The 24,822-nt window shown below is 43.3% G+C and overlaps 1 protein-coding gene across 6 annotated transcripts; it reads right to left on the bottom strand.

The window, feature by feature from the left end:
• Nucleotides 1-11,946: 11,946 nt before the first annotated feature.
• On the bottom strand, nt 11,947-24,818 carry ZNF227 (zinc finger protein 227). 6 transcript variants are annotated; one of them, XM_014831725.3, is made up of 6 exons: nt 24,745-24,812; nt 24,113-24,262; nt 21,972-22,033; nt 19,750-19,876; nt 18,611-18,733; nt 11,947-14,527 (listed from the first exon to the last, which is right to left on the bottom strand). In XM_014831725.3, exons 3-6 carry the CDS (start codon nt 22,029-22,031, stop codon nt 12,399-12,401), a joined length of 2,439 nt encoding a protein of 812 aa, XP_014687211.3. In that variant the 5' UTR covers nt 22,032-22,033; nt 24,113-24,262; nt 24,745-24,812; the 3' UTR covers nt 11,947-12,398. The 6 variants fall into 6 exon arrangements, with proteins under 6 accessions (XP_014687211.3, XP_070354690.1, XP_070354689.1 ...); XM_070498588.1 differs by having other exon boundaries at nt 11,953-14,527; nt 21,972-22,310; nt 24,745-24,818; XM_044758932.2 differs by having other exon boundaries at nt 11,953-14,527; nt 18,441-18,733; nt 24,745-24,818.
• Nucleotides 24,819-24,822: the final 4 nt, after the last annotated feature.

Genomic DNA, 24,822 nt, shown 5'->3' with positions numbered 1-24,822 from the left:
ACCGGGAGCCAGGGGGTCCCTCCCTCCTCCTCTCTGCAGCCTCGCGGAGAAGTCCGGGCGGCGGAAGGAAAGGAGGCTGGGAGATGTCACAAGTGAGTCTCTGGTCCAGGATAAACGGCAGCGGACACCCCCGGGCACCAGCTGGGGGGAGACCCGCAGGGGAGATGGGGAGTCATCGGGAATCCACGACCGGCCCCGCTGGCGCAGGGGTGAGGGAAGCGGCCGGAGCTCAGAGGCCACCGCGGGCTCACAGATGCTCTCGGGAAGTCACAGACTGGTACCAACCGACCGCCCTTCAGCTCGTGCCGGGATCGGGTCCGAGCTGTTTACATCTATTTCTACATCTATCGCTGCCAGGCGGCAGAGCGAGGGGAAGGAAGGAGCGGGAGGCGACGGAAAGCCAGCGCCCCGGAGACCCTCGAGCCCGCCCCCGACGCCCGACGCGCGAGCCGCCCTAGACGCCCAGGTGAGCCGAGCAGCGCCCCTGCCCCGCGGCTTCCAGGCCCCGAGGGCGAGGGCGACGCCTGCGGGGGCCGGGTCCAGGCGAGCTCGTAAGACGCGCAGCACCTCGGCTCTCACTCACCTCCCGCAAGGGACCGAGGACCACGGCCTCGCCCTCTGGTGCCGGAAGTGCCCCAGCCACGCACGGCTCCTGGACCACATTTCCCAGAACCCCCGAGCGGAAGGAGGGCTACCGTTCCTCCCTTCGGGAGCGGAAGTGGCTCTGACTACCCGGCGCTCCTGGACTACACTTCCCAGAATCCTCCGCAAAGGAGCCCTTACACTAAGTTGCCACTTTTTTTTTTTTTTTAAACGTATAAGATGGTTCAATTCATTTAGTTCTCATGCGTTATTAGCGCTTGGACTTTTTCTTTGCTTTTCCCCTTCTTTACTTTTTTCTTAATTTTAAAAAATTACAATACTAATACACGTGACTGAGAAGTCAATGTGGCTGTCTATGAGAGGAAAGGCGAAGAGAGGATGTCAAACTTGGTTTGATGCTATTGCCTTTTTTATGCTGCTTGTCCCTGGATGCATCTGGACCTCTGACAATGTTTACCTCGCATGAGCGATTCATTCCAAGATGCTAAAGATTCACAAGAAGGAAAAGTAACCTCTGATCAGGCCACAAAACAAATAAGTTTCCCACTTTTGTTGGTTTTAATTACTCATTTTGAAATATGGGGTTTTCTGACAAATGAAAGACGCACTGGCAAAGAAGTGAAGGAAATACTGTAATTTGAAAAAGAAAAGCCTCGAATATATCTTTAAGATGTTTCTTTGTTTACTTCACTTTGAAATATCCCATCATCAAGACCCACTCTGCTCTTGACATTATAAATACGATAGAATGTATTTTCTACAAGGTGGTTGAAATCAATGAGCCATGATTATTCAAAAAGTAGGTGTGGAAGTAGGGGATTCTGCTCAGATGACCGTAAAAAATTCAACTCTTTTTTTTTTAAGCTTTATTGAGGTATAATTGACAAATAAAATTGTAATATATTTAAAGTGTACAAGATGAGTTGATATCCATTGTGAGAGGACTCCCACAATCGAATTAATAGATCCATCACTTCACATAGTTAGCTTTTTTTTTTTTTTTTGGCAGCTGAGAACCTTTAAGATCTACTCTCTTAGCAAATTTCAATTATACAGTTACAGCATTATCAACTGTAGTCACCATGTTATACATCAGATCCTCAGATCTTATTCATCTTATAACTGAAAGTTTGTGTAACCAACATTTTCCCATTTCCCCCACCCCTCTGCCCAGGCAACTACCACCATTCTACTCTCTGTTTCTATAAGTTGAGCTTTTTTTCCCCTTAGATCCCACATATAAGGGATACCATTCAGTATTTGTCTTTCTCTGTCTGGCTTATTTCACTTAGCATAATGTCCTCTGGTTTCATTCATGTCGTCGCAAATATTTCTCTGTATATTCTGTGCACCAATGGTTAGAATTACAGGTTCAATTCTATTCAGGTTCACTTTTGTAGAAAGAATACTTCATGAGTTATTCTGTTTGTACCTCCATTTACCCTCACTGGGAGCTGCCAAAACACCCTAAAAGAGAACAGGATGAGAGACACCCTCTGTCAAATATCAAGACTCATTGCAAAGCTATGGTAACTAAAGGAGTGTGGTATCGGTAAAAGCATTAAAAACTAGACCAAAGGGATTTGAGAGCCAAGACATACATCTAATCACATATAGGTACTGATTTTGTTAAAATGTGGCACTGCAAAGTAGTGGGGAATGAGGAAAATGTTCAGTAACTGGTATCGGAACAACTGAATATTCATATGGAGAAAATTAAATTATGCAAAAGGCAATATACACCTTTCTTTGAAGATTCCATAGGTTGATTTAAATTCTGTTACCTACCAAATACTAAATAAAAAGGAAAGAGAGAAAGGGAGGGAGGGAGAGAAGGGGAGAGGGTGCAGAGTGTTCAGGCAGTTAGAAAAAGTAAATTATCTATCCAGAGGTTTCCAGGAAAAGAAGTGCACTGGCAACGGAGGTGGGATTTCCTTGAACTTCTGTTTATGTGTGATTGCAATCACATTACAATTACGTCTGGGTCAATGCAGGACATGGGGCTCCAGCCCCAGTTGGGAATGAGGTGGGGCAGAAGCGGTCCCAGGACAGCCGGGACCAAGCAGTGGTGGTGGCCCGGAGGATGGAGGCAGAGGAGCAGCCGGAGGAGCCACAGCAACAGCTGCCCCACCTCCCAGGCTGGAGTAAATTTTAGGAAAGAAAGCTGGATCAACCATCTTTTATGTGAAAAATACAGCCCTGAGGACTTTCCTTATCCCTGTGGACCTATGTTTTCATCTCAAAGTCTTTTATAGTTTCCCGGTGATTTTTTTTCCTGCCCCGTTAGCTTTTAAGGCTGTGTTGTTGACTTTTTCAGTTTTCCTCCTGTTATGGATTCCAGTTTCTTCCATCATGGTCGGAGAATATACTTTGTATGATTTCTATTTTTTTAAATTTATTGAGATCTGTTTTTGTGGCCTAATAAATGGTCTATCCTGTTCAATATTTCACATCCACCTGAGAAAAATGTGTATTCTGCTAATTTTAGGTGGAGTGCATATATATGTGGATATATCTGTCACATGTTTGGTTTATAGTGTTTTCAAGTCCACTATTTCCTTATCGACCTTCTGCCTGGTTGTTGTATGCATCATTGAAAGTGGAGTATTACGTCTCAAAATATTATTATAGAACTATTTTTCCCTTCATTTCTATCAATTTTCACTTCATATATTTTAAGACTCTATTGCTAGGTGCATAATGTTTATATTTGTTATATCTTCTTGATGAATTGACCCTTTTATCAATATACAATATCCTCCTTTGTCTCTTGTAAAGTGTTTTACATAAATTCTATTTTGTCTGATATTAGTGTATCCACCCCAGCTCTCTTTTGGTTACAGTTTGCATGGAATATCTTTGTCCGTCCTTTCACTCAATCTATTTTTATCTTTGGCTCTAAAGTGAGTCTCTTGTAGACAACAGATAGTTGGATTATGCTGTTTTATCCATTTTACCAATCTCTATCTTTAAATTGGAAAGTTTAACTCGTTCACATTTAAATGAATTCCTGACAAGGAAGATTACTTCTGCTATTTTGTTACTTGTTTTCCGTATGTCTTATCTTTTCTCTTCCTCAATTCCTCCATTAATGCCATATTTTGTGTTTAATTGGTTTTTTTGGTAATGTATTGTTTTGCTTTCCTTCTCATTTCGTTTGCTGTATATTTGTTAGTTATCTTCTTGGTGGTTACTCTGAGGTTACAGTTAATCTCTTAGATGTATTACAATTTATTTTGAATTAATACCAACCTAGCTTTAATAGTATAGAAAAACTCTGCTCCTGTATACCTCTGTCTTTTTCGCTTTAGGTTTTTGTTGTCTCAAATTACATCTTTATATATCGTATAACAAAAACACAGATTTATGACTACTGTTTTATGCATTTTTTGAACCTTATAGGAGTTATGGGTCAAAAGTAAAATAATACAGGCTTGTGTAGCATTTCCCTATGTAGTTACTTTACCAGTGTTCTTTATTTATTCTTTTGGCATCAAGACACTGCCTAATGTCCTTTCACTTCTGCCTGAAGGACTCCCTTTACTATTTCTCATAGGGCCAGTCTACTGGTGATGGACTCCTTCAGCATTTGATTATCTGGAAATGTCCTAATTTCTCCTTCATTTTTGAAGGATTGTTTTTCCAGGTATAAGATATTTCATTAACAGTTTTTTTCTGTCAGTACTTTAAATATGTCATCCCACTGCCTTCTGGATTTGATGGTTTCTGATGAGAAATGGCTGTTGTGAGATAATAGAAAATATATATTGGTCTCTGCCTTCAGTTCCTGGCACAGAGCTCCTGAAACCCTTGTAATTTCCTAAATGATAAGAGCATCAGAAGCATCTTTTCTTCTAATATTTGATCTTTGGCCCTGGATCCTGACACAGGGCTCCTGAAACCCTTGTAATTTCCTGGGTGATAGGAGTGCCTTTCGTCCTAAAGAGGTAACTCTGAGTGGGCTCCCAGATGGACTTGTCACTGTGGGCTGGTCACTGGAAAGAAAAAGTCAGGATTACAAGCTTGGAATTTTCAGCCTCCCCCCCTCCCCCCGCCATTCTTTTGAGAAGGGAGAAGGGCTGACAATGGAGTTAATGATTGATGATGACTACATGATGAAGCCTCCATAAAAATCCCAAACTATGGGGTTTGGAGAGCTCCAGGTTGGTGAACAGGTGGGAGGTGTGGGGAAAGTGGTGCACCTGGAGAGGGCATGGAAGCTTGGTGCTCCGTCCCACAGAGCTTTCCCTATGTATTTCTTAATCTGACTGTTCATCTGTCTCTTTTATCATATCCTTTAATAAACTGGTAAATGTGTTTCCTTGAGTTATGTCAGCCACTCTAGCAAATTAATGACCCTGAGGAGTGGATTGTGGGAACCTCCAATTTGTAGCCAAATTGGGCAGAAGTTCTGGATAACCTGGGATAACCTACTACTTGTGACTGGCATCTGAAGTGGGGTGGGAACAGTCTTGTGGGTCTGAGCCCTTAACCTGTGGGATCTGACACTATCTCCAGGTAGATAAGTGTCAGAATTGAGTTAAATTGTAGGACACCCAGCAAGTGTTGCAGAGAATTGCTTATTGTGGGGGGAAACCTCCACACATTTGGCAACTAAAAGTGTCAGAAGTGAAGTGTTCTGTGTCAGTAGTAAAGGACACTTACAGGGAAGAAACACACAGTAGGCAAGAACTGGGTTTCCCCCTCCACAGGAGGAGAGCTGTATGTTTTTCCTTTTTAGTTGTTAATCTTATTGTTGGTCCCTTGTGCATGAGTCCTGGTTCCTCTTGCTGCTTTCAAGATTCGTTTTTGGCTTTTGACAGTTTAATTAAAATGTGTCTTGGTGTAGATCTCTTTGCATTTATCCCTCTTGGAATTTGTTGAGTTTCTTGGATGTGTAGATTCACGTCTCATATAAGTTTGTGGAGTTTTTGACCATTATTTCTTGAAATACTCTTTCTTTCTCTCCTATTCTATGGAGACTCCCATTATAAATCTGTTGGTATCTTGATGGTGTCCCATAGCCTGTTTATTTTTCTTTCTTCTCCTCGGACTCAATAATTTCAATTGACTTTTAGTTCACAGATTCTTCTGCCTGCTCAAATCTGATGTTGAAACTCTCTAGTGATTTTTTTTCATGAAAAAAGTACTTTTCAGCTCCAGAATTTGTGTTTCCTTTTTATAATTTCTGTCTGGTGATATTCTCTATTTGCTCAGACATCATTCTCCTGGTTTCCTTTAACTCTTTGTCCATGGTTTCCTTTGGCACTTTCAGACTAAGACAGTTGATTTAAAGTCCTTGTCTAGTAAGCCCAAGTACAAGTCTGTACTTCCTTGGGGACAGTTTATGTTCCTTTCTCCCATGAATGGTTCATACTTTTTTGTTTCTTTGCACACTGTGTAATTTTCTGTTGAATATTATAATGTGGTATCTCTTGACATCAGATTCATTCTCCCATTGAGGGTTGGTTTTCATTGCTTGCTGTACGTTGTAATGGCTTGTTTGTTTAGTGATGTTAAGGGCTTGTGCACCACCAAAAGATATGCTGAGGTGCTAACCCCTGGTACTTGTGAATGTGACCTTATTTGGAAATAGGGTCTTTGTGGATGTCATCAAGTTAAGACGAGGCCATTAGGGAGAACTCTAATCCAATATGGCTGATGTCCTTAGAAGAACAGGAAAATGTCACGTGAAGATAAAACACACAGGGAGAATGCCGTGTGGCTACAGAGACACAGCTCAAAGCCAAGGAACAAGGATCAATAGCCACCACCAGAAAGTAGGAAGAGGCAAGGAAGGAGAGCTTTGCCCTGCTGACACCTTGACTTTGGACATCTAGCCTCCAGAGAAAATAAATTCTGTTGTTTTAAGCTGCTCAAGTTTGTGGTATGTTGTTATGGAAGCCCTAGGAAACAAATACAGTGACTTTTCTAAACTCTTTTAAAAACTGCTTACAGAACAGAGAGTCCAGAAACAGACCCAATCATATATGGTCAATGGCTTTCCAACAAAGGTGTAAAGCTAATTCAACGGAGCAAGGTTACTCTCTTGAACAAATGGTGTTAGAATAACTGGGCATCCACATTTTTAAATGAACCTAAACATGTCTTGTACCATATACAAGGATCACAATGCATGATTAAAAATGATCAAAATGGATTGACAAATATAAAACCTACTTATAAAACTTCTGGAAGAAAACATAGAAGATAATCTTTGTGACCTTGGATTAGGCAAAGATTTCTTTGCTATGACACCAAAAGCATGATAAATAAAAGAACAATTTGATAAATTGCACTTTATAAATATTTAAAACTACTGCTTAAGCACAAACTTGGTGAAAATCTTTGCAAATCACATACCTGATAAAGAATTTGCATCAAGAATATACAAAGGAAATGCAAAACTCAGTAATAAGAAAACAAGCAACCCCCCCAAAAAATTGGCAAAATATTTGAACAGACTTCACCAAATATATGCTAATGGCAGATAAGCACAAGAAAAGCATCATATGTTTAGGAAAATGCAAGTTAAAACCACACTGAGACACCACTACATACCCGCTAAAATGGATAAAATTAAGACTGACCATTACAAATGTGGATGAAGATGTGGAGGAAACTCACACACTGCTGGTGGGAATGTAAATAGTACAACCACTTTGGAAAACAGTGTGACAGTTTCTTAAAAGGTTAAACATATATCTAATACAGGATCCAGCTATTCCATTCTAGCTATATAGCCAAGAGGAAAGAATATATTTCTCCACACAAAGACTTGTACACAAATAAATGTTCACAGCAGGTTAATCTGTGATAGCCAAAAGCTTGGAAACAATCCAAACACCCGTCAACAAGTGAATGGATTTTTAAAAACTTGGGGTGTATCCATGCAATTGAAATATTACTCAGCAATAAAGGATCTCTTTCTGCGAGAAGTCAAGTGTGGGGAAGAGTATACTATATTGTACGGTTTCATTTGTTAGAATTCTAGGAAATGCAACTATGGTGACAGAAAGGTGATCAGTGGTTGCTCAGGGATGGGTGCAGAGCAGGATGGAGGGGTTCTAAAAGGGGGTATGAGATGACTTTGGGGAATGATGCATATGTTCGTTATCTTGATTGTGGTGATGGCTTCAAGGACGCATTTATATATTAAAACTTTAAAAATTGAACACTTTCAATATGGGCAGCTCATGATATGTGAATTATACAATAATAATAAGCCAAAGAGGAGGGATGTGGTCTGAATTGCTACAAGGCTTAGCAATTTAGAACTTTCAAGTGGAAAGTTATCTGAAAGCTACCTTTTGAGCTACCTTGAAAGCTGCTGATTTTAAAGAAATCTGATTTTGTTGGGGGAACTACCAAGTCAAGAATTTTAGACACATCCTCCTAAAAAGGAGTGCCAAAGTTGCAAACTTCCATTTGGAAGACGTATATTCAGTTAGGTCACAATGCTAAGTCAAAGCTTTAAACATGGCTGTTCTTTTTCAAAGTTTGAGTCCATTTTCAGAATTGGCTTTTTGGTCATCAAACCAAAGGTGGGAAAATTCATGGCACTAAAAGGTCCGAAATGTAATGAAGGAAATACAAAATACAAAACGTATCCCTTAGATTATTGATTTACTACAAGAAAAGCCCAAGTAGAAATGGAAGAAAAGGTCTCCCAGGTCAATTTGGTATTTCTCTCTGGATTTTCCATCCTTATATTTTTGCTTCATTCACGTGGGACAGGGTGAATGTGCTACAGATGCAATTGGAGGGGATCTGGCCTTGCGATTTAATTCATGCAGATAGCAGTGAGGAGGAGCTCTGAAGCCAGTCAGGCCTGAGTCCAAACTCTGGTTGGCCTACTTATTACCTACTGTCTTGCTGAAGGTACTTAACTTCTTAAAGCCAAAATTTTCTTACTTGCAAAAATGGAGAATTTCCTAGGACTGCAGATTAACTAGACGTTAATAACAGCGTACTGGCATATTGCTTCCTCTATGGTTAGAATTTGCATGAAAAGTGTGGTGGTGTTTTTTGATGTTGATTTGAGCATTTAAAAACATCTCCTGAAGATTTAAAGAGCTAAAAGTTTAGGTCCTGCGGTTTGAGAAGTGCTAAACTGAGATAATACATATCTGTATTATCATGTATTATGTGCATATGTCAGGAGCAAGGGCTTTTGAGAAACCGAAGCTTGCTTACACCAGGGGATGGCAAACTTCCTATAAAGGGCCAGACAGAAAATGTTTTAGGGTTTGCAGTCCACATACAGTCTCTGTAGCATAGTCCATTTTTTCTGACAATTCTTTAAAAATGTGAAATTTTAGGGTCCAGCCCAGTGGTGTAGCAGTTAAGTTCACATGCTCCACTTCAGTGGCCCAGGGTTTGTCAGTTCAGATCCTGGGCATGGACTTAGCACCACTTATCAAGCCATGCTGTGGCAGGCATCCCACATATAAAGTAGAGGAAGATGGGCACAGATGTTAGCTCACGGCCAATCTTCCTCAGGAAAAAAAAAAAAAAGTAGGTTTGCTGGCAGATGTTAGCTCAGGGCTAATCTTCCTCAAAAAAAAAAAAAAAGGGAATTTTAGCTCTTAGGCCATACAAAAACAGGATACAGGCTGGATTTGGCCAGCAGGCTATAGTTCACCGATCTCTGGCTTAGAATTTTATAATATAAACATATAGTAACAATGACATCTATGTTGAAAACAAGAGCTAACACTGTCCGGCTCTGACTGTACGCCAGGCATATCGTTTTAACTCTCACAACAGAACTAAGAGAGATCACTGTCATCCACATTGAACACACAAGCAAACCGAGGAACACAGAGGTTAAGCATCTTGTCTGCAGTTACCCAACTACCAAATGGCTGAACTCAACAAGAACGTCGAATTCCAAAGTCTGCTTTTTAATCGTTACACCACACTGCTCTGTAACCAATATTGTAGCTTGGTCTCTTTTGAGTTTCTCATAAAATGCTTTCGTTCTCTCCAGAAGCAATGGAAACATGGTCCTTGAGGGTCTGAGGACTTTGTCAAACTCCCTCCAAGTATACGGGGGCTGAGGGGATCAACGGTAGATGAAGTAACGCAGTGCTTCTCGAGGGCATCAGTGGCACCCACAGGCCAGCCCTGCTGCCCAACCCACACTTCACAGGAGCCACTCCTTCACATCGGTGGTCCAAGTATCCGCAAGGAACCCCAAACTGCACTGTTCTCACCCGGATATGCCCATCTTTGGATTTATTCTTCTATCAGGTAGTTTTCTTCATGGTCCTACTAGGCTATTTTATTTGGTTTAGAGTCAACGCCCTGAGAAGGGGAAGTCATGATGTTGTGGAGACCATGCCATTCAAAATCCATCTCAGGCATTATTAGTTGTCCAATATGCTCTCCTTCCATGAACAACAGAACCCCCAAGCTCTAGCAGGGTGCTTGTCCACATTCTCCAGTAAGTATGCGGATGATACTGGGAGCCAAATTTCTGATTCTTGGAGAACAAAGAGGTAAGTTAGAATGGGAGAAGGCTAGGAAAAACACTATGGAATGGAATTAAGAATTGATGGTAGAAGCATGAACTCAGGATTCATTCTTTCTCCCTATGTACCTCCCTCCCCATCTACCCACCTCTCATCTCCACCCCTCAGTAGTGAAAAAGAGCACATCCATCACCCAAATCTTGATTTCAAAACACCACTCCCCACTACGAGGCACCAGGGCTCCTGCAGAAGCAGCAAATTCCACAGCTGGGGGCAGTGGAGCCCAAGACAAATATAGAACTTCATACCGTACCAAATTTATGGAAAGTAAACAATGGGCAAACAGGAGAGATGTTTGCTAACAAATGAGGAGGGAAAGACGAAGGTAGAAAATCACCCTTTGCAAACATCAGTAATAATCAGTTTAGGCGACACTTAGCAATGGATGCTAAAACTAGCAGAGAAAAGTTTGTTGAGAAACAAGCTATTTACAGAGCCAGAAAATACCTCCCCACAAATTATTAATTACAAAGGTAAAAATGGTAACTTCACAGTGCAAACAACCCAGCTCACATCTACTTTTACCAAGTTAACCTCACCTGTAACGGGACAAACATATTGTGCTTCCTTACGCGAGGCGCCAAGGGCACATCACTTATGGAATCCTTGTGCCAAAAAAAGCAGAATTTAAATCTAATAGTGAGAAAACCTCAGACAAATCCAAATTAAAGAGACACCCAAAAATATCAAGGTCACTAAAAACAAAGAATGAGGGAGTGATCCAGATTAAAGGATTCTAAATGCAATGAATAATCCTTGACTGGATTCTAGACCAGAAAAAATGTGATAAATATATCATGAGAACTGATAAAACTTGAGTAAGGTCTGAAGGTTAGATAACGGTACGTATCAATATTAAGTTTTCCTGAATGATCTACACATACTGTAGCTGTGTAAATAAATATCCTTGTTCTTGGGACATACACACTTAAGTATTTCAATGCAGGAAGTAAGAAGTCTCTAATACACTCAGGGTTAAAAAAACGTATGTGCAGGGCTGGCCCCGTGGCCGAGTGGTTAAGTTCGCGCGCTCCGCTTCAGGCAGCCCAGTGTTTCGTTAGTTTGAATCCTGGGGGCGGACATGGCACTGCTCATCGGACCACGCTGGGGCAGCGTCCCACATGCCACAGCTGGAAGAACCCACAACGAAGAATGCACAGCTGTGTACCGGGGGACTTTGGGGAGAAAAAGGAAAAAATAAAATCTTTAAAAAAAAAAAAACGTATGTGCACACACAAGTATCAGTGTGTGTGTGTTCACACATTCACATACACGGAGAGAATGACTCAAACATGTTAAATGGTGAATCCGTGTAAAGAATATATGCGAGATTTTACATGAGTTTTACAATTCTTTTGAAAGTTTTAAATTATTTCAAGCAGAAGTTTAAAGAAACGTAAAAATATACATGAAGGAAAAATCCCATCATTTAGAGATAACTAGGAGTAAACACCCACCTAGTTATCTATACCTTTTTTTAAAAATTAGATCATACAAAAATCTCACGCTTTGTTTTCTTCCAGATTATGCTATCTTGGACATCTTCCAACATCCATAACTACAAATTGACCTTCTGCCATTTGATGTTTGCATAGTTCCACTGGATCAAGAAATCATAAGATATTTTGGCAATCCAATGGATTTCTATGTTTGCTATTATAAACAACGATTCAACGAACATTCTTTTATATACATCTGCAGCAGCTACAAATTTACGTCTCGAGATCAAAGATTCACCTCTGGGGATCTATTCCTTAATTTTAACTCAATAGACCATATGAAATAAAGCGACATATTATGAGTTCTTGGCCACAGGAAATTTTTAGTCTGTAATTTTATTCATTTCATTTTTCGTAGCTTTACAGCTATAGTAAAAATAATGGTCACTGTAAACAAGTATAAAATGGAAATTAAAGAAAAGGGAAAATAACCCCAAACTCTCCCTAATCCCCCCCAAAACTAGCTAGTATATGGCAAATATCCTCTTCACACATTATCTTTAGGCATCCATTCTCTTTGAAAGATCATTTATGTCAACTGGATCTTACCAAGAGGGTTACAACCTATTTCTCCCCTGAATATGAGTTCAATTCCCGTTCCTATGGTTCTATGTCATCATTTTAAGGATTCGCCAGAAAGATTCCATCTGAAGACATCCCTTTCCACTCTCAGTACTTCAGAGAGTTTATCACCAGCACGGACTGTCCAAAAACTCAAAGATGTGCATCCTGCCTGAAGCCACTGACACATTTCTCATTTTTAAAAATTCTTGCCCATGTGAACTTTCTGATGGTACGTAAGACGTGAACGGTGACTGAAGTCTTTCCCACACACGTCACATTTGTAGGGTTTTTCTCCCGTGTGGACTCTCTGGTGGGCTTGAAGACGCGAACTCTGACTGAAGCCCTTCCCACACTCCTCACATTTAAACAGCTTCTCCCTAGAGTGGACGCTCAGATGGACTCTCAGGTTGGAGGGGAGACTGAAGGCCTTCCCACACTCCTCGCATTTATGGGGTTTCTCTCCCGTGTGGACCCTCTGATGATGGCGGAGATTCAAGCTCCTCCCGAAACCCTTCCCACACTCCTCACATTTGTAAGGTTTTTCTCCTGTGTGGCCTCTCTGATGGTATATAAACTGGGAACTGTATCGGAAGCCTTTTCCACAGACGTCACATTTGTACGGCTTCTCCCCAGTGTGGACTCTCTGATGGGACTGAAGACCAGAGGATTGACTGAAGCCTTTCCCACACACCCCACATTTGTACGGTTTCTCTCCAGTGTGGACTCGCTGATGGACCCGAAAATCTATGGCCTGACTGAAGCTCTTATCACACTCCTCGCATTTATAGGGCTTCTCTCCTGAGTGGACTCTCTGATGAGCGTGAAGATTTGATCTCCAGCTGAAGCCCTTCCCACACTCCTCACATTTATATGGCTTTTCTCCAGTGTGAATGACTTGGTGCAGTTTAAGATTTGAACTATAGCTGAAGTCCTTCCCGCACACGTCGCAGCTGTAGGGTTTCTCTCCAGTGTGGACTCTCTGATGGGTTTGCAGCTTGGATGACTGACTAAAGCCCTTCCCACACGTTTCACACTTGAATCTCTTCTCCCCAGTGTGGACGTTCTGATGGACTTGAAGATTGGAAGCCTGGCTGAAGCCCTTCCCACACTCCTTACATTTGTACGGCTTCTCTCCCGTGTGAACCCTGAAATGGATATGAAGATCCGTGTTACGGGTAAAGCCTTTCCCGCACGCCTCGCATTTGTATGGTTTCTCTCCAGTGTGGACTCTCCGATGGCATATTAAGGGTGAATTGTGACTGAAGCCCTTCCCGCAGACGTCGCATTTGTACGGTTTTTCCCCCGTGTGGACCCTCTGATGGATGTGATAGTGGGCCGCCTGAGTGAAGCCCTTCCCACACTCTTCACATTTATAGGGTTTCTCTCCCCTGTGGACCCGCTGATGAACACGAAGATTAACACTCCAGCCGAAGCCCTTCCCACACTCCTCACATTTGTATGGCTTTTCTTCAGTGTGGACTCTCTGATGGCACTGAAAATTGGAACTCTGACTGAAGCATTTCCCACACTCCTCACATCTGTAAGGCTTCTCTCCTGTGTGAGTTCTGTAATGAATGATGAGACCTGTGCTGCTACTGAAGCGCTTGCCACAACTGTCACATTGATAGGCCTTCTCTCCCGCGGGATGAGACTGATGGGAATGAAAAGAGCTCTTGCTGAAGCAATCGTCAGCATCGTGACATCGATGGAGCTTCACTTCTGGGTGAGTTCTCTGATGCGGCTGCAGATGTGCGCTCTGGCTGGAGCATCTCTCTCCTGGGTGGACGTGCTGATGAACTGGAAGCACTGGGCCATAACTGAAGCCTTTCCCACCCTCACGACATGGATGGAGTTTCTCTCCTAAGAGTAAATGCTGGTTGAAGCCATCACGAATGCTTGTGCCACATTCATTACATCTGTAGGGTTTCTGTTCCGCGTCAGTTTTAACACAATCACCAAGTCGTGATTTCTTCACAAAGGCTTCACATACATGCAGGTTATTTTTCATGTTAATTTGCTTGCCTCTTCTCTGATTCCGCGACTCACTCAGATGTGTATTCCTGCAAGAATCCTGGGTTCTCAAAATCGCAAACTCTTGGTTTTCAATGTCACTGGAGCTAGCTCCTTTGTGATTCGTTCTATCCTCCCCATTTTCAGAAACCTGAATACAATCGCCTTGGAGTAACTGAGAACTCTTCCTCTGAAGACAATCGGTTAAGTCACTTGCAACCTGTTTCCAGATTTGCCAGCAGGATAGCTCTTCACGTGAAAAGTATTTTAAGGCAACTTTCTGAAGAGTCTCCATCTCATTTTGATTCTTGCTGCCTATCAGGAAAAGCAATATTCAGAGACGAGGACAAGTAAATGCTTTATTCAAAAATATCAGGATTTCACACTTAGGCCGTAGAGGAAGGGCTTAATAAACCAGGGGAATGGTCATATTGGGACAACATCACTTACCTTTTTCTTACATCTTCTAGCAAGTGGAAGCAAAGGATACGGTCCACAGGCTCTTATCCACTTAGTGTAAGTGTGACCCACTTAGAACCACAAGTCTAACGGTTTACTATGAGAGATGTAAGTCTGAAACCAGAGGGCCGCAGAGCAACAAAGTCAATCCACATGCCGACCTACAGTGACGTCCATGAAAAGCCTACTCACCTCTTCCTCAGTGGGCTAATGACAAGCGGGATTCGACCCTATAAAGCCACAAAAGCTCAGACTGTGGGCATAAAATAGTATTTTAGGTCCTGGCAGAAATTATCTTCCAAGAGGAAATCTGGGAAGCGGTTGGATCAATCACATTCATTGTTTTAAACCTGGTAGTGATTTAGGTCTCTGTAAAAAGAGGTGGAAAAGGGAAGACTACTCTTGCACAACTGAGAAAGAACATGGGAGAGGAAAAGAAAGAGCACAGCGCAGACTCTCGAGGATGACGCTGAAGAGGAAGAGAGAGAGCTGCACGTGGCATGGAAAGCTTTTGCGCACAAAGTGAAGCCTGCATTCTCCCTCTTTCCCTCTGGGTCTCTGCTCAAATGGCACTCGATCGGGTGCAGCCTTCCCCACCACCCAATAAGAAATACCCCCCGCCCCCACATTTGATTCTTCCCATCTGCCTCACCCTGCTTTATCTTTCCCCACAGCACTTATTATTTGATTTACCGTATTACAGTATTCTTCCTAATTTTTTCTCGTCTTTCTAGACCCACCAGAATAGAACCGTCATGAGGAAAATATGCGCTTTGCTCTCTTCACTGCTTTGTGCCCACTGTGACAGAATCTTTCACATTGTTGGGATGTGTTAGTGAAATGTGAAACCAATTCCGTTAACTGCGACAAACATTTCAAAAAAGGAGAAATAGGACAAAAACATGAGAAATGTCACGAGTAGTAAGGGTACCACCCAATGAAATGCTTGTTTCAGCTGTAGATACAGACATAAAAATGCATGTGTTATATTTATGCTGGGTCAAGATGTGAAATTTTTTTTTAAAAAAGATTGGCCCTGAGCTAACATCTGTTGCCAATCTTTTTTTTTTTCTTCTTCTTCTTCTCCCCAAAGCTCCCCCAGGACATAGTTGTATATTCTAGTTGTAGGTCCTTCTGGTTGTGCTATGTGGGACGCCGCCTCAGCATGGCCTGATGAGTGGTGCTAGGTCTGTGCCCAGGATCTGAACGAGTGAAACCCCAGGCTACTGAAGCGGAGTGTGTGAACTTAACCCCTTGGCCACAGGGCCAGACCCGAAATATTTCTTATTGAGGGTCTGTGATTAACAATGTATGGAAGCCACTGGCTTTAAATGTTTAAGGGGGCATATTAAATGTTTAATAATTAGTTTGCTTAAACGGAAAGTTACATTCTAATAATACAAGTTGAAAAACTGTCAACAGGTACATACACATTTCTGGGCTAACTGAATGGCCCCCAAAGACATCCATGCCCTGACCCATGGAACCTGTCAATAGGTTAGTGTATATGGCAAAAGGGACTTTAGATTTGAGTAAATTAAGGATCCTGTGATGAGGAGGTTATCCTGAGTTATCTGGATGGGCCCAAAGTAATCATAAAGGCCCTTAGAAGAGGGAGGTGGGGGGAAGTCTCCAGACCTCACCCTATGCATCTCTCCTCTTCACTGGTTCCAATTTGTATCTTTTTGCTATAATAAAATTGTAATTTTAAGCATAGCACCTTCCTGAGTTGAGTCGTTCTAGTGAGTTATCATGTGAACCCCCGAAGGTGTGGCCAGTTGGTCAGAAGCGGGAGTGGCCCTGGGAGCCCAGCTGGCATCTGGTCTTGGTGGGCGGTCTTGTGGAGGGCCGTGCCCTTAACCTGTGATGTTGGGGCTAACTTCAGGCATGTGGTACAAGGACACACCAGAATATGTAAAAGGCCCCTCACATGGCCTGTGACATTAGCTAGTTAAGACCATTAGGATGCAAATGACATGGGAAAACTTATTTAAAAATTCTGTAATTTCCTTTCCTAATCAGGACTCTCCTCATCTCTACAGTAGGACAGTGCCTTTTGATCTCTGGAAATGTCCAGTTTGAAACCACTAAACAAGTACCAGATATAGGTCATACGATTGTTTCGGTATCAGAGAGAGGGGAAGGTGGTCAAGTGTTAGGTTGGTGTATGGATGAGGCACTTTCACTCTTAAGTGGCAAACTTGAAATTGTGACATGAGAACTGATCATTGTAACACCTGGCATATTGGTATTGACGACTTTTGTCCTGATACTTGTGATATATGGTGGTATATAATTTGTTCTGATAATTGTGAATAGCTTTTATCTCAAGTTAGTAAGTATGGACTTTACATATTCAAAGATGTCTCAGAAATCAGAATCATGTTACACATTCGCTGGAAGATCATGTTCCCCAAGAATCCATCAATCGCACTCATGTGCTCTGAGCCAATGAGCCACCTCTGGGAGTAACAGAGACTCGAGGTCCACTTGTCTCCAATATCTGTAGCTTTTTGTGTTTAAGAATCCTTACAAAAACAAGCACTTTAATCTCAGCTCCCGTGACCCATGAAGGGCATTTTAGGATAGTATTTGTATGTGGAGCATGGTTGCAAACTCCTGAAGCATGTTGGTCAAGAGGTCAAAAAAACCTTTGAGAAACGGTGGCAGAAAATGCTCCAAGATTGACTAAGAGAGAGACTTGGGCTATTAGGCAAAACTGAAAAGTGACAATACTTAGGATCCTAATTCCTGAGGTTAAGTTTGCATATGAGACCCAGGAAAGTGAGGCCAGGATGCAACCTTCCTGAACGCCTCGAAGGAGAAGCAACATGCAGACATAAGAAGGGAGACGGACAAAGACAAAGGACGACATCCATCACTTACTCACAGAATTCAGGGCCTAATTTATCATGCTTGCGGGTAAGTGTCTTGAATTTGATTTTTAGGCAAAAGAAGAGTATATAAATTACCTTCCCCAGGAATATCTAATTTTTAAATAGATAGTACTGAGAAATATGCAAATTAAAGGAAATGGAAAGATGGGAGAGAAAGGAAAGGAGGTCAAGAGTGAGGAAGGGAGAGGGGGGCAGGAGAAAGGAGGGCAGCGAGAGGCCAGGCGGAAAGGGAGATGGCCGGCTGGGGACTGAGCAGGGCTCTTCCTGGATGGGAAAGGCTGCGACCAGAGGTTAGGAGAGGCCGCGAGGAGAGCCTCCTCACTTCCACTTAATGGAATAGTTGTTATTTAAATAATTTATTCATTCCACACGTAGGTACTGAGCACCTGCTGAACAGAAGGCCCATCGGAGGCCCTGAGTAGACACAGCAATAACACTGCCCAAATTCCTCCTTTCGTGGGGAGACAGATGATGAACAAGTAAATAAAAATATGTTACTAGGTCAGGTGATCAGAGATGAGACTCAAAATGAGGCGGGGGAAGGGGATGGAGAATGGAGAGAGCGTGGTATTTTAAATAGGGCAGACACCGAGGCCCACCTTGAGATGACATTTGAGCAAAGATGTGAGTGAGGAAGGGAGTGGCTGTGGGCCTCCAGACCGAGGCAGAAGAGAGCTAGTCAAAGGCCATGGAACAGGAGAGAACACTCCAAGGGGGCCAGGACGGCAGGAATGATGCAAGCACGGCTACAAGGACAGATCAACGAGGAAGAGGGCAAGGAGGCCAGGGCAGGTGGGCTCCTGCAGTCCCCCGAGAGGACTCAGGTGGGAAGCCTTTGGAAGGTTCTGAGCGGAGGAATGGCGAGATCTTACTTGCTTTCTAAAGAATCGCTCTGGCTACCACGTGGAGAAGAGATCACAGGAGCGTAAGGGAGGAAGCCCGGAGACCAGCGCGGAGGCTGCCGTCACAGCCAGGCCGGAGAGGACAGCGCTTGGACAGGAGCGGGAACCGTGGGCGTGGGCAGCAGCAGCTTGGCTAGTACCTGCAAGAGCGGCCACGTGCTTCTCACTGGAACACCCATTTCTCCACGTTTCTCGTTCCACCATGCAAAGGTTTTCTTCTGCCTCCAACTGGGACAGCAGACTTGGTTTGAAGGGAAGGTGTCCTACGGAAAGGCAGATACACATATTTAAGAGGAACTCAGCTAAAACATATTTGAAATTCTATAATGCCCAGAATCTCTAAAGTGATATTTTAAGGACTTTTTTGATCACAAACTGTAATAAACTTAGATCGTGACCTAGTTCACATCTATATAGAGATAAAATTAGATTTCCCACACTCTCATCCCACTCACAGCAAATGGTCACCATTTTTGCTCCAACGTGAGGTCTTGATAAGGAAATGATAGACTCTGTCCTTGTTCTATTTCATCAAAAAAAATTAATGCCAGTACAATGTGCTAAGCTGATTCCATGGCCCACCAATGGGTCACAACCACAATTTGAAAGACAGAGTATACAAGTTAAACTGCCCATTTATAATTCAGTTAAGACAGGGTTTCTCAGGGCCGGCCTGGTGGTGCAGCAGTTAACTGTGCACATTCCGTTTCAGCAGCCCAAGTTCACCAGTTCAGATCCCGGGTGCGGAGCTACACACTACCTGTCAAGCCATGCTGTGGTGGCATCCCACATATAAAGTAAAGGAAGAAGGGCATGGACGTTAGCGCAGGGCCAGTCTTCCTCAGCAAAAAGAGGACTGGCAGCAGATGTTAGCTCAGGGCTAATCTTCCTCAAAAACAAACAAACAAACAAAGACAAGAAGGTTTCGCAACTGAGGCACTACTCACATTCTGGACTGGCTAATTCTTTGTTGTAGGATTGTCCCGTGCACGGTAGGTTTAGTAGCATCGTTAGCCCCTAGATGCCAGTAGCACCCTTCCCCCAGTTGTGACAATCAAAACCGTCCCCAGACATTGCCAAATGTCCCCAGTGGGGAAACATCACTCCTGGGCAGAATTTTGCTTGAGTAGAAAGACCTAGGCCTGTAGTCCGAGGGCTTAGAAAAACTTCCATCTTCAAGGTCAGGGAAGCATTTCGAAAGGTCCAAAGCTTTGAACAACTGAGGACACAGGGACTCTCAAGGGGTTGAGGTTTAATGTCAGAGGGTGCCTGTCCTCACCCACAGACAGCAGGTTCCTGAAGTTCTCCAGCATCACGTCCCGGTACAGCTGCCTCTGGGCGGGGTCCAGCAGCCCCAGCTCCTCCTCCGTGAAGGTCACGGCCACGTCCCTGAACGTCACTGCCTCCTACAACGCCAAACACACGCAACCTCAATCTTACGACCCCCACTGGAAGAAGGGTGGCACTGGGAAAGATAAAGAGGGTCACCAAGAGGCTGGCTGGTGGCGCAGTGGTTAAGTGCACATGTTCCACTTCGGTGGCCGGGGGTTCGCCGGTTTGGATCCTGGATGTGGACATGGCACCGCTTGGCAAGCCATGCTGTGGTAGGCGTCCCAGACATAAAGTAGAGGAAGACGGGCATGGATGTTAGCTCAGGACCAGTCTTCCTCAGCAAAAAGAGGAGGATTGGCAGCAGATGTTAGCTCAGAGCCAATCCTCCTCAAAGAAAAAAAGAGGGTCACCAGAAAACCTGTTACAGATTCAAAGGGGTCCCAGGCAGTTGTCCCTCTCCCCGTCTCCTCTCTGCCTCCCCCAAAGCTTGGACTCCATCACTGTTTTTAGTGTGCACAAAGCTCACTGCCTGCAGCACCCAGCAGGACAGTGTATAGCTCTTCCTCTGAGTTTCCAAGGCATTCACAGCCGGCCAGGGCACAGGCCGAGTTCAATTTCAAGGTCATTCAAGGACCCTGGGCAAACTCATTAACCTCTCACCATCTCGATCTCCTCTTCTCTATAACTGTGTCTAAATCGCGAGCTGTTCGAAAGGATTAGATGAGGGCATACAGGCAAAGCACTGAGAGAGGTGCCGGCCACATCAATGCCCCATCGACTTGAACAATTAATATCGTTATGATCTCCTCCATCCCATTTCGTGACCGCAGTCTAGTACTCCTCAGAACTGAGGATTCATCTTGAATCAATCCAAATAACGTACGATTAGGTAGAGGTTTCTGCTCATAATCAATGCGGCAAAGACACTTTCACAGAGAGCTTGGCCAACAAGCAGCAACTGCAAAGTTGTGGAATATGCACTTTAAAAATGTTGAAAGCGTAATGGCAGATGTGCCTCTCCCAAGCTTTTCTCAAGCCACATTTCACATGAGAGAATACAAGTGTTCCTGAATGGCCAGACTCTGGCCAAAAAGGACCCAATTCCTTTTTAAAAAAACCTTGGAGGGGCCGGACCCACGGCCAAGTGGTTAAATTTGTGCGCTCTGCTGCAGCAGCCCAGGGTTTCACTGGTTCGAATCCTGGGTGCGGACATGGCACTGCTCATCAAGCTATGCTGAGGTGGCATCCCACATGCCACAACTAGCAGGACCCACAACTAAAAAAAAAACATACAACTATGTACCGGGGGGCTTTGGGGAGAAAAAGGAAAAATAAAATTAAAAAAAAAATCTTTGACAATCTAAATGACATAAATAAATAGAAAGGTCTTATTAACGTTTGCACACATTTAGTTATTAATGACCATTATTTTCTTCATAAATTTACTTTCCTCTTTTGTGATACTCCTATTCATTTCTGTTTTTTTTTTAAGATTGGCACCTGAGCTAACATCTATTGCCAGTCTTTTTGTTTTTTTGTCATCTTCTCCCCTGCAAAAGGCCCCCAGTACATAGATGTATTTTTTAGTTGTAGGTCCTTCTAGTTGTGGCATGTGGGACACCGCCTCAGCATGGCCTGACGAGTGGTGCCATGTCCATGCCCAGGATCCAAACTGGCGAAACCCTGGGCCGCCGAAGTGGAGCATGCGAACTTAACCATTCGGCCACGGGGCCAGCCCCTCCTATTCATTTCTTTTACTTATATTCCAATTTGGTTTGTCTTTATCTTACTTGTCCTAATAAGAATTAGAGATATTAAGCCCTTATCTAATGTATATAACATATCCCATCAATTCTAATATTGCAAATATGTAGTTACGAATGCACGCGGAAAAGAATTATGGGAAAGTGAGAAGAGCTAGTCTGTAAGCAGGGCAGCAGTGTAAATTATTTTTGTCTATTTCAAAATTCTATTATTTTTTCAAACATCGTTTTGTGAAATAAAGATGATAAAACACACAAAACACATGTGCACACACAGCACGGCTCACAACAAGCACTCAGGATCTGCTGTTTTCCATTAACCTTTCCAAGGAGGAGAAAAAAGATGGGCCTCATCTTTGAGAAATAAAATCACATCTCAGGAGACAGAAAGGAATGCCTTACTCACCTGAAACTTGGTCATTTTCTCCTGCTCCTTCTGGGGAAGGTCAGAGTCCTGAGAAGGCATAACTACGGAAGGACAGAGAAGCCATGAAATGCAGGCCAGGGCTGCCAGGAGCCCACGTGGATCTTCGTAGAAACTACAAGAGAGGGCTCCTACTTCTAGGCAGGTGTCGGCACATCCAGCTTGGGAAGCAGAACACGGACTAGATTCCAGCTACTCAGAGGTCTGTCAGCCAAGGGCCACTGGGCCGTGAACAACCCGCACAACCAAATCCAGCATCCCTACTGTGAGGATTTCTGATCCCGGGGATGGCAGGAAATGAGAGGCACCGGAAAACAGGGGCTAAAAAAAAACATAGGCTCTGGAGTTAAGGGCCTAGATTTAAACCCCGGCAATGATACTTAGCATCTGTGTAACCTTGGGGAGGTTAAAAAACCTTTCTGTGCCTCACTTTGGTCAGCTGCACAATGAGGGTAGGATAAGAATCGTAAATCATATCCACCTCATAGGGCTGTTGTAAGGATTAAATGAGGAGATGGAAAGTTCTAAGAACAAGGAGTCCCTTTTTCTTGTAGCCGCAAAAAAGCAGGCAATACTTTGCATCATAAATTGTATTTGCAAATGTCTTTTCTAATAACAAAAACAACGCATAAGACCTGAAAGGTACCTGCTCTCCTCTGAAAGTCACCTTTAATCTCTGAAAGCCCTCATTCAGACTTAAAATTTCTTCCTATTGAATAATTTGTTGCCCAGCTAATAACACTTTATTGACACTGGTATTAGTTTTCTAAAAAATATCATTTTGGGTCCATTTACTTAATGAAGTCAGAAAAGGCTTATTGGCTAAAGTCCTTTATCCTATGCGCACAGAGATGTAAAAAACACATAGGAAAGAGAAAGAGACAAAATAAAAATCAAGAAACATGGAAGACAGACTGAGAGGCCCCAATATTTGCCTAACCAGAGTGTGAGAAGAGAATGCAAGAAATGGCAGAGGGGTCTTATTTCAAGAGGTTACTGTTGAGTTCATATATAGAAATTCTGAATTGTATAAATCAATCTACTCCTAAATAAATCACAGCGACACTCAGGAACGCAAAGGACTCAAAAAATATAAATAAACAAAATGAACTAAAAACAACAATAAAAACCTTAAGGCTCCCAGAAAGGAAACATAGTTTACCTCACAGAAATGCCTAGTAGACTGACAGAAACAGGAAAACAGAATGAAGATCTGAAACAACTGGATAATCTCCCCAAAATGAAGAAAGAAAATTATTGTCCACCTTGAATGCTATGCTCAACTCAATGATTATTTACGTGAGGGAGAAACGAAGACATTTTAGCTAGACAAAAATGAAAATCTATGACTAAATGAACCCTGAAAGAAGCAATGGTAAGAAAACATCTGTAAATATGTTGGTAAAATCTTAAAACAAAACAAAACGAGCCCAAGAACGATGAGACAATTTTGGAGGGTGGTTATAATAAAAAGCTGACCTATAACCTAGCCTACAGTTCAAACTTCAAGTATATTTTTAGTCTCTATATTTTTGAGAATGAGAATACATGCTGACCATGTTTAGTATTTGTTGAGACAGATAATCATTTCTAGAAATTAAAAGAATAACAGAAGCCCATATAACTTCCCAACCAGGTGAGGGCAAATCAAAGAGGGACAAAGCGAAGTGAAGACAAAAAAAAGGAGAAGAAATGTAAAGCTTTTCACATTTACCATTTACATTTAGGAAAATGTAAATGGCAGATATACAAATAAATATATATTTAAAACAAATATTTAAAAATATATATGTACGTGGCAGAGGTAGAAATACACACATGCAGCCACAACTAGAAGGACCCACAACTAAAATACACAACTAGGTGCTGGAGAGATTTCGGGAGAAAAAAGCAGGAAAAAAAAAAAAAGAAGATTGGCAACAGTTGTTAGCTCAGGTGCTAATCTTTAAGGAAAAAAAGAAAAAGAACTACACACATACATATTAACAAGCAGATTCAACAGCCTCAGGTTTATTCAACAAATACTTGAAACATTTTCCTAAGAGTAATTTACAGAGTGAAGGGAATCTGATGAATTGACGACGGCGATGACAGAACAAGAAAGAACTGTCAGTAGTCTGTACCTGGGGCTATGCTGTGAGAAGCCAAGAAGCCCTCCTTCCCGAATCCAGGGGCGAAGAAAAGGATGCGGAGGGACAGCACGACGCTGTCCGTCCCCCGGAGAAGCTGCAGCGGACATCCCCAGGCCCCAGCGCGGGGTGACTCGGTCCTTCCTGAAACAGAGATTGGTAAGGGTTCGGAAAGAGCTCTGGGGGCCCCAGAAGGAGGACAGAAGGGCCCTGGCCTTGCTCCTGGAGTCCTGACCCTCTCTCTCTCTCTCTCCACCGGGGCTTCCAGCCAAAAGGGATCAATCGCAGGAGCCAACCCATCATCATGTCTGTTGACACGTATCGCCCCGTGTCATTCTAGCCGCCACCCTACCCAGCAGCTCTCCCTCGCTGCTTCACAGGGGAGGACAGCAGAGCGCAAAGGTGACCAACAACTCGCCATGGATGGTACCGATCGAAGCAGCAGCGGTGCTTCTAGGAGGGGGAGGAGAGCCGGGGGCATCCACGCTTCCGCCCTCCTCCGCCTCCCAGCCTCCGCCGGCGGCCGCCGCTTCTCCATCCTGAGACGGCCGGCTAGGCAGCGACTAGTCCCCACGCTCGGCCCGAAAGGGCTCGGAGGGGGGCGTGGGGGCACGCGGCGGACTCACCTCCCGGACCGAAAAGATGGTGGCGGCCTCGCTTTCCCGGGCCGGAAGTGCCTCCGACGACAAGGCGCTCCTGGACTA

This window comes from Equus asinus, chromosome 26 (genome assembly GCF_041296235.1).
Source record: "Equus asinus isolate D_3611 breed Donkey chromosome 26, EquAss-T2T_v2, whole genome shotgun sequence".
NCBI classification, from domain to species: domain Eukaryota; kingdom Metazoa; phylum Chordata; class Mammalia; order Perissodactyla; family Equidae; genus Equus; species Equus asinus.
Note: the sequence above shows the minus strand (reverse complement) of the source record. Positions and strands in the feature narration are given on the sequence as shown.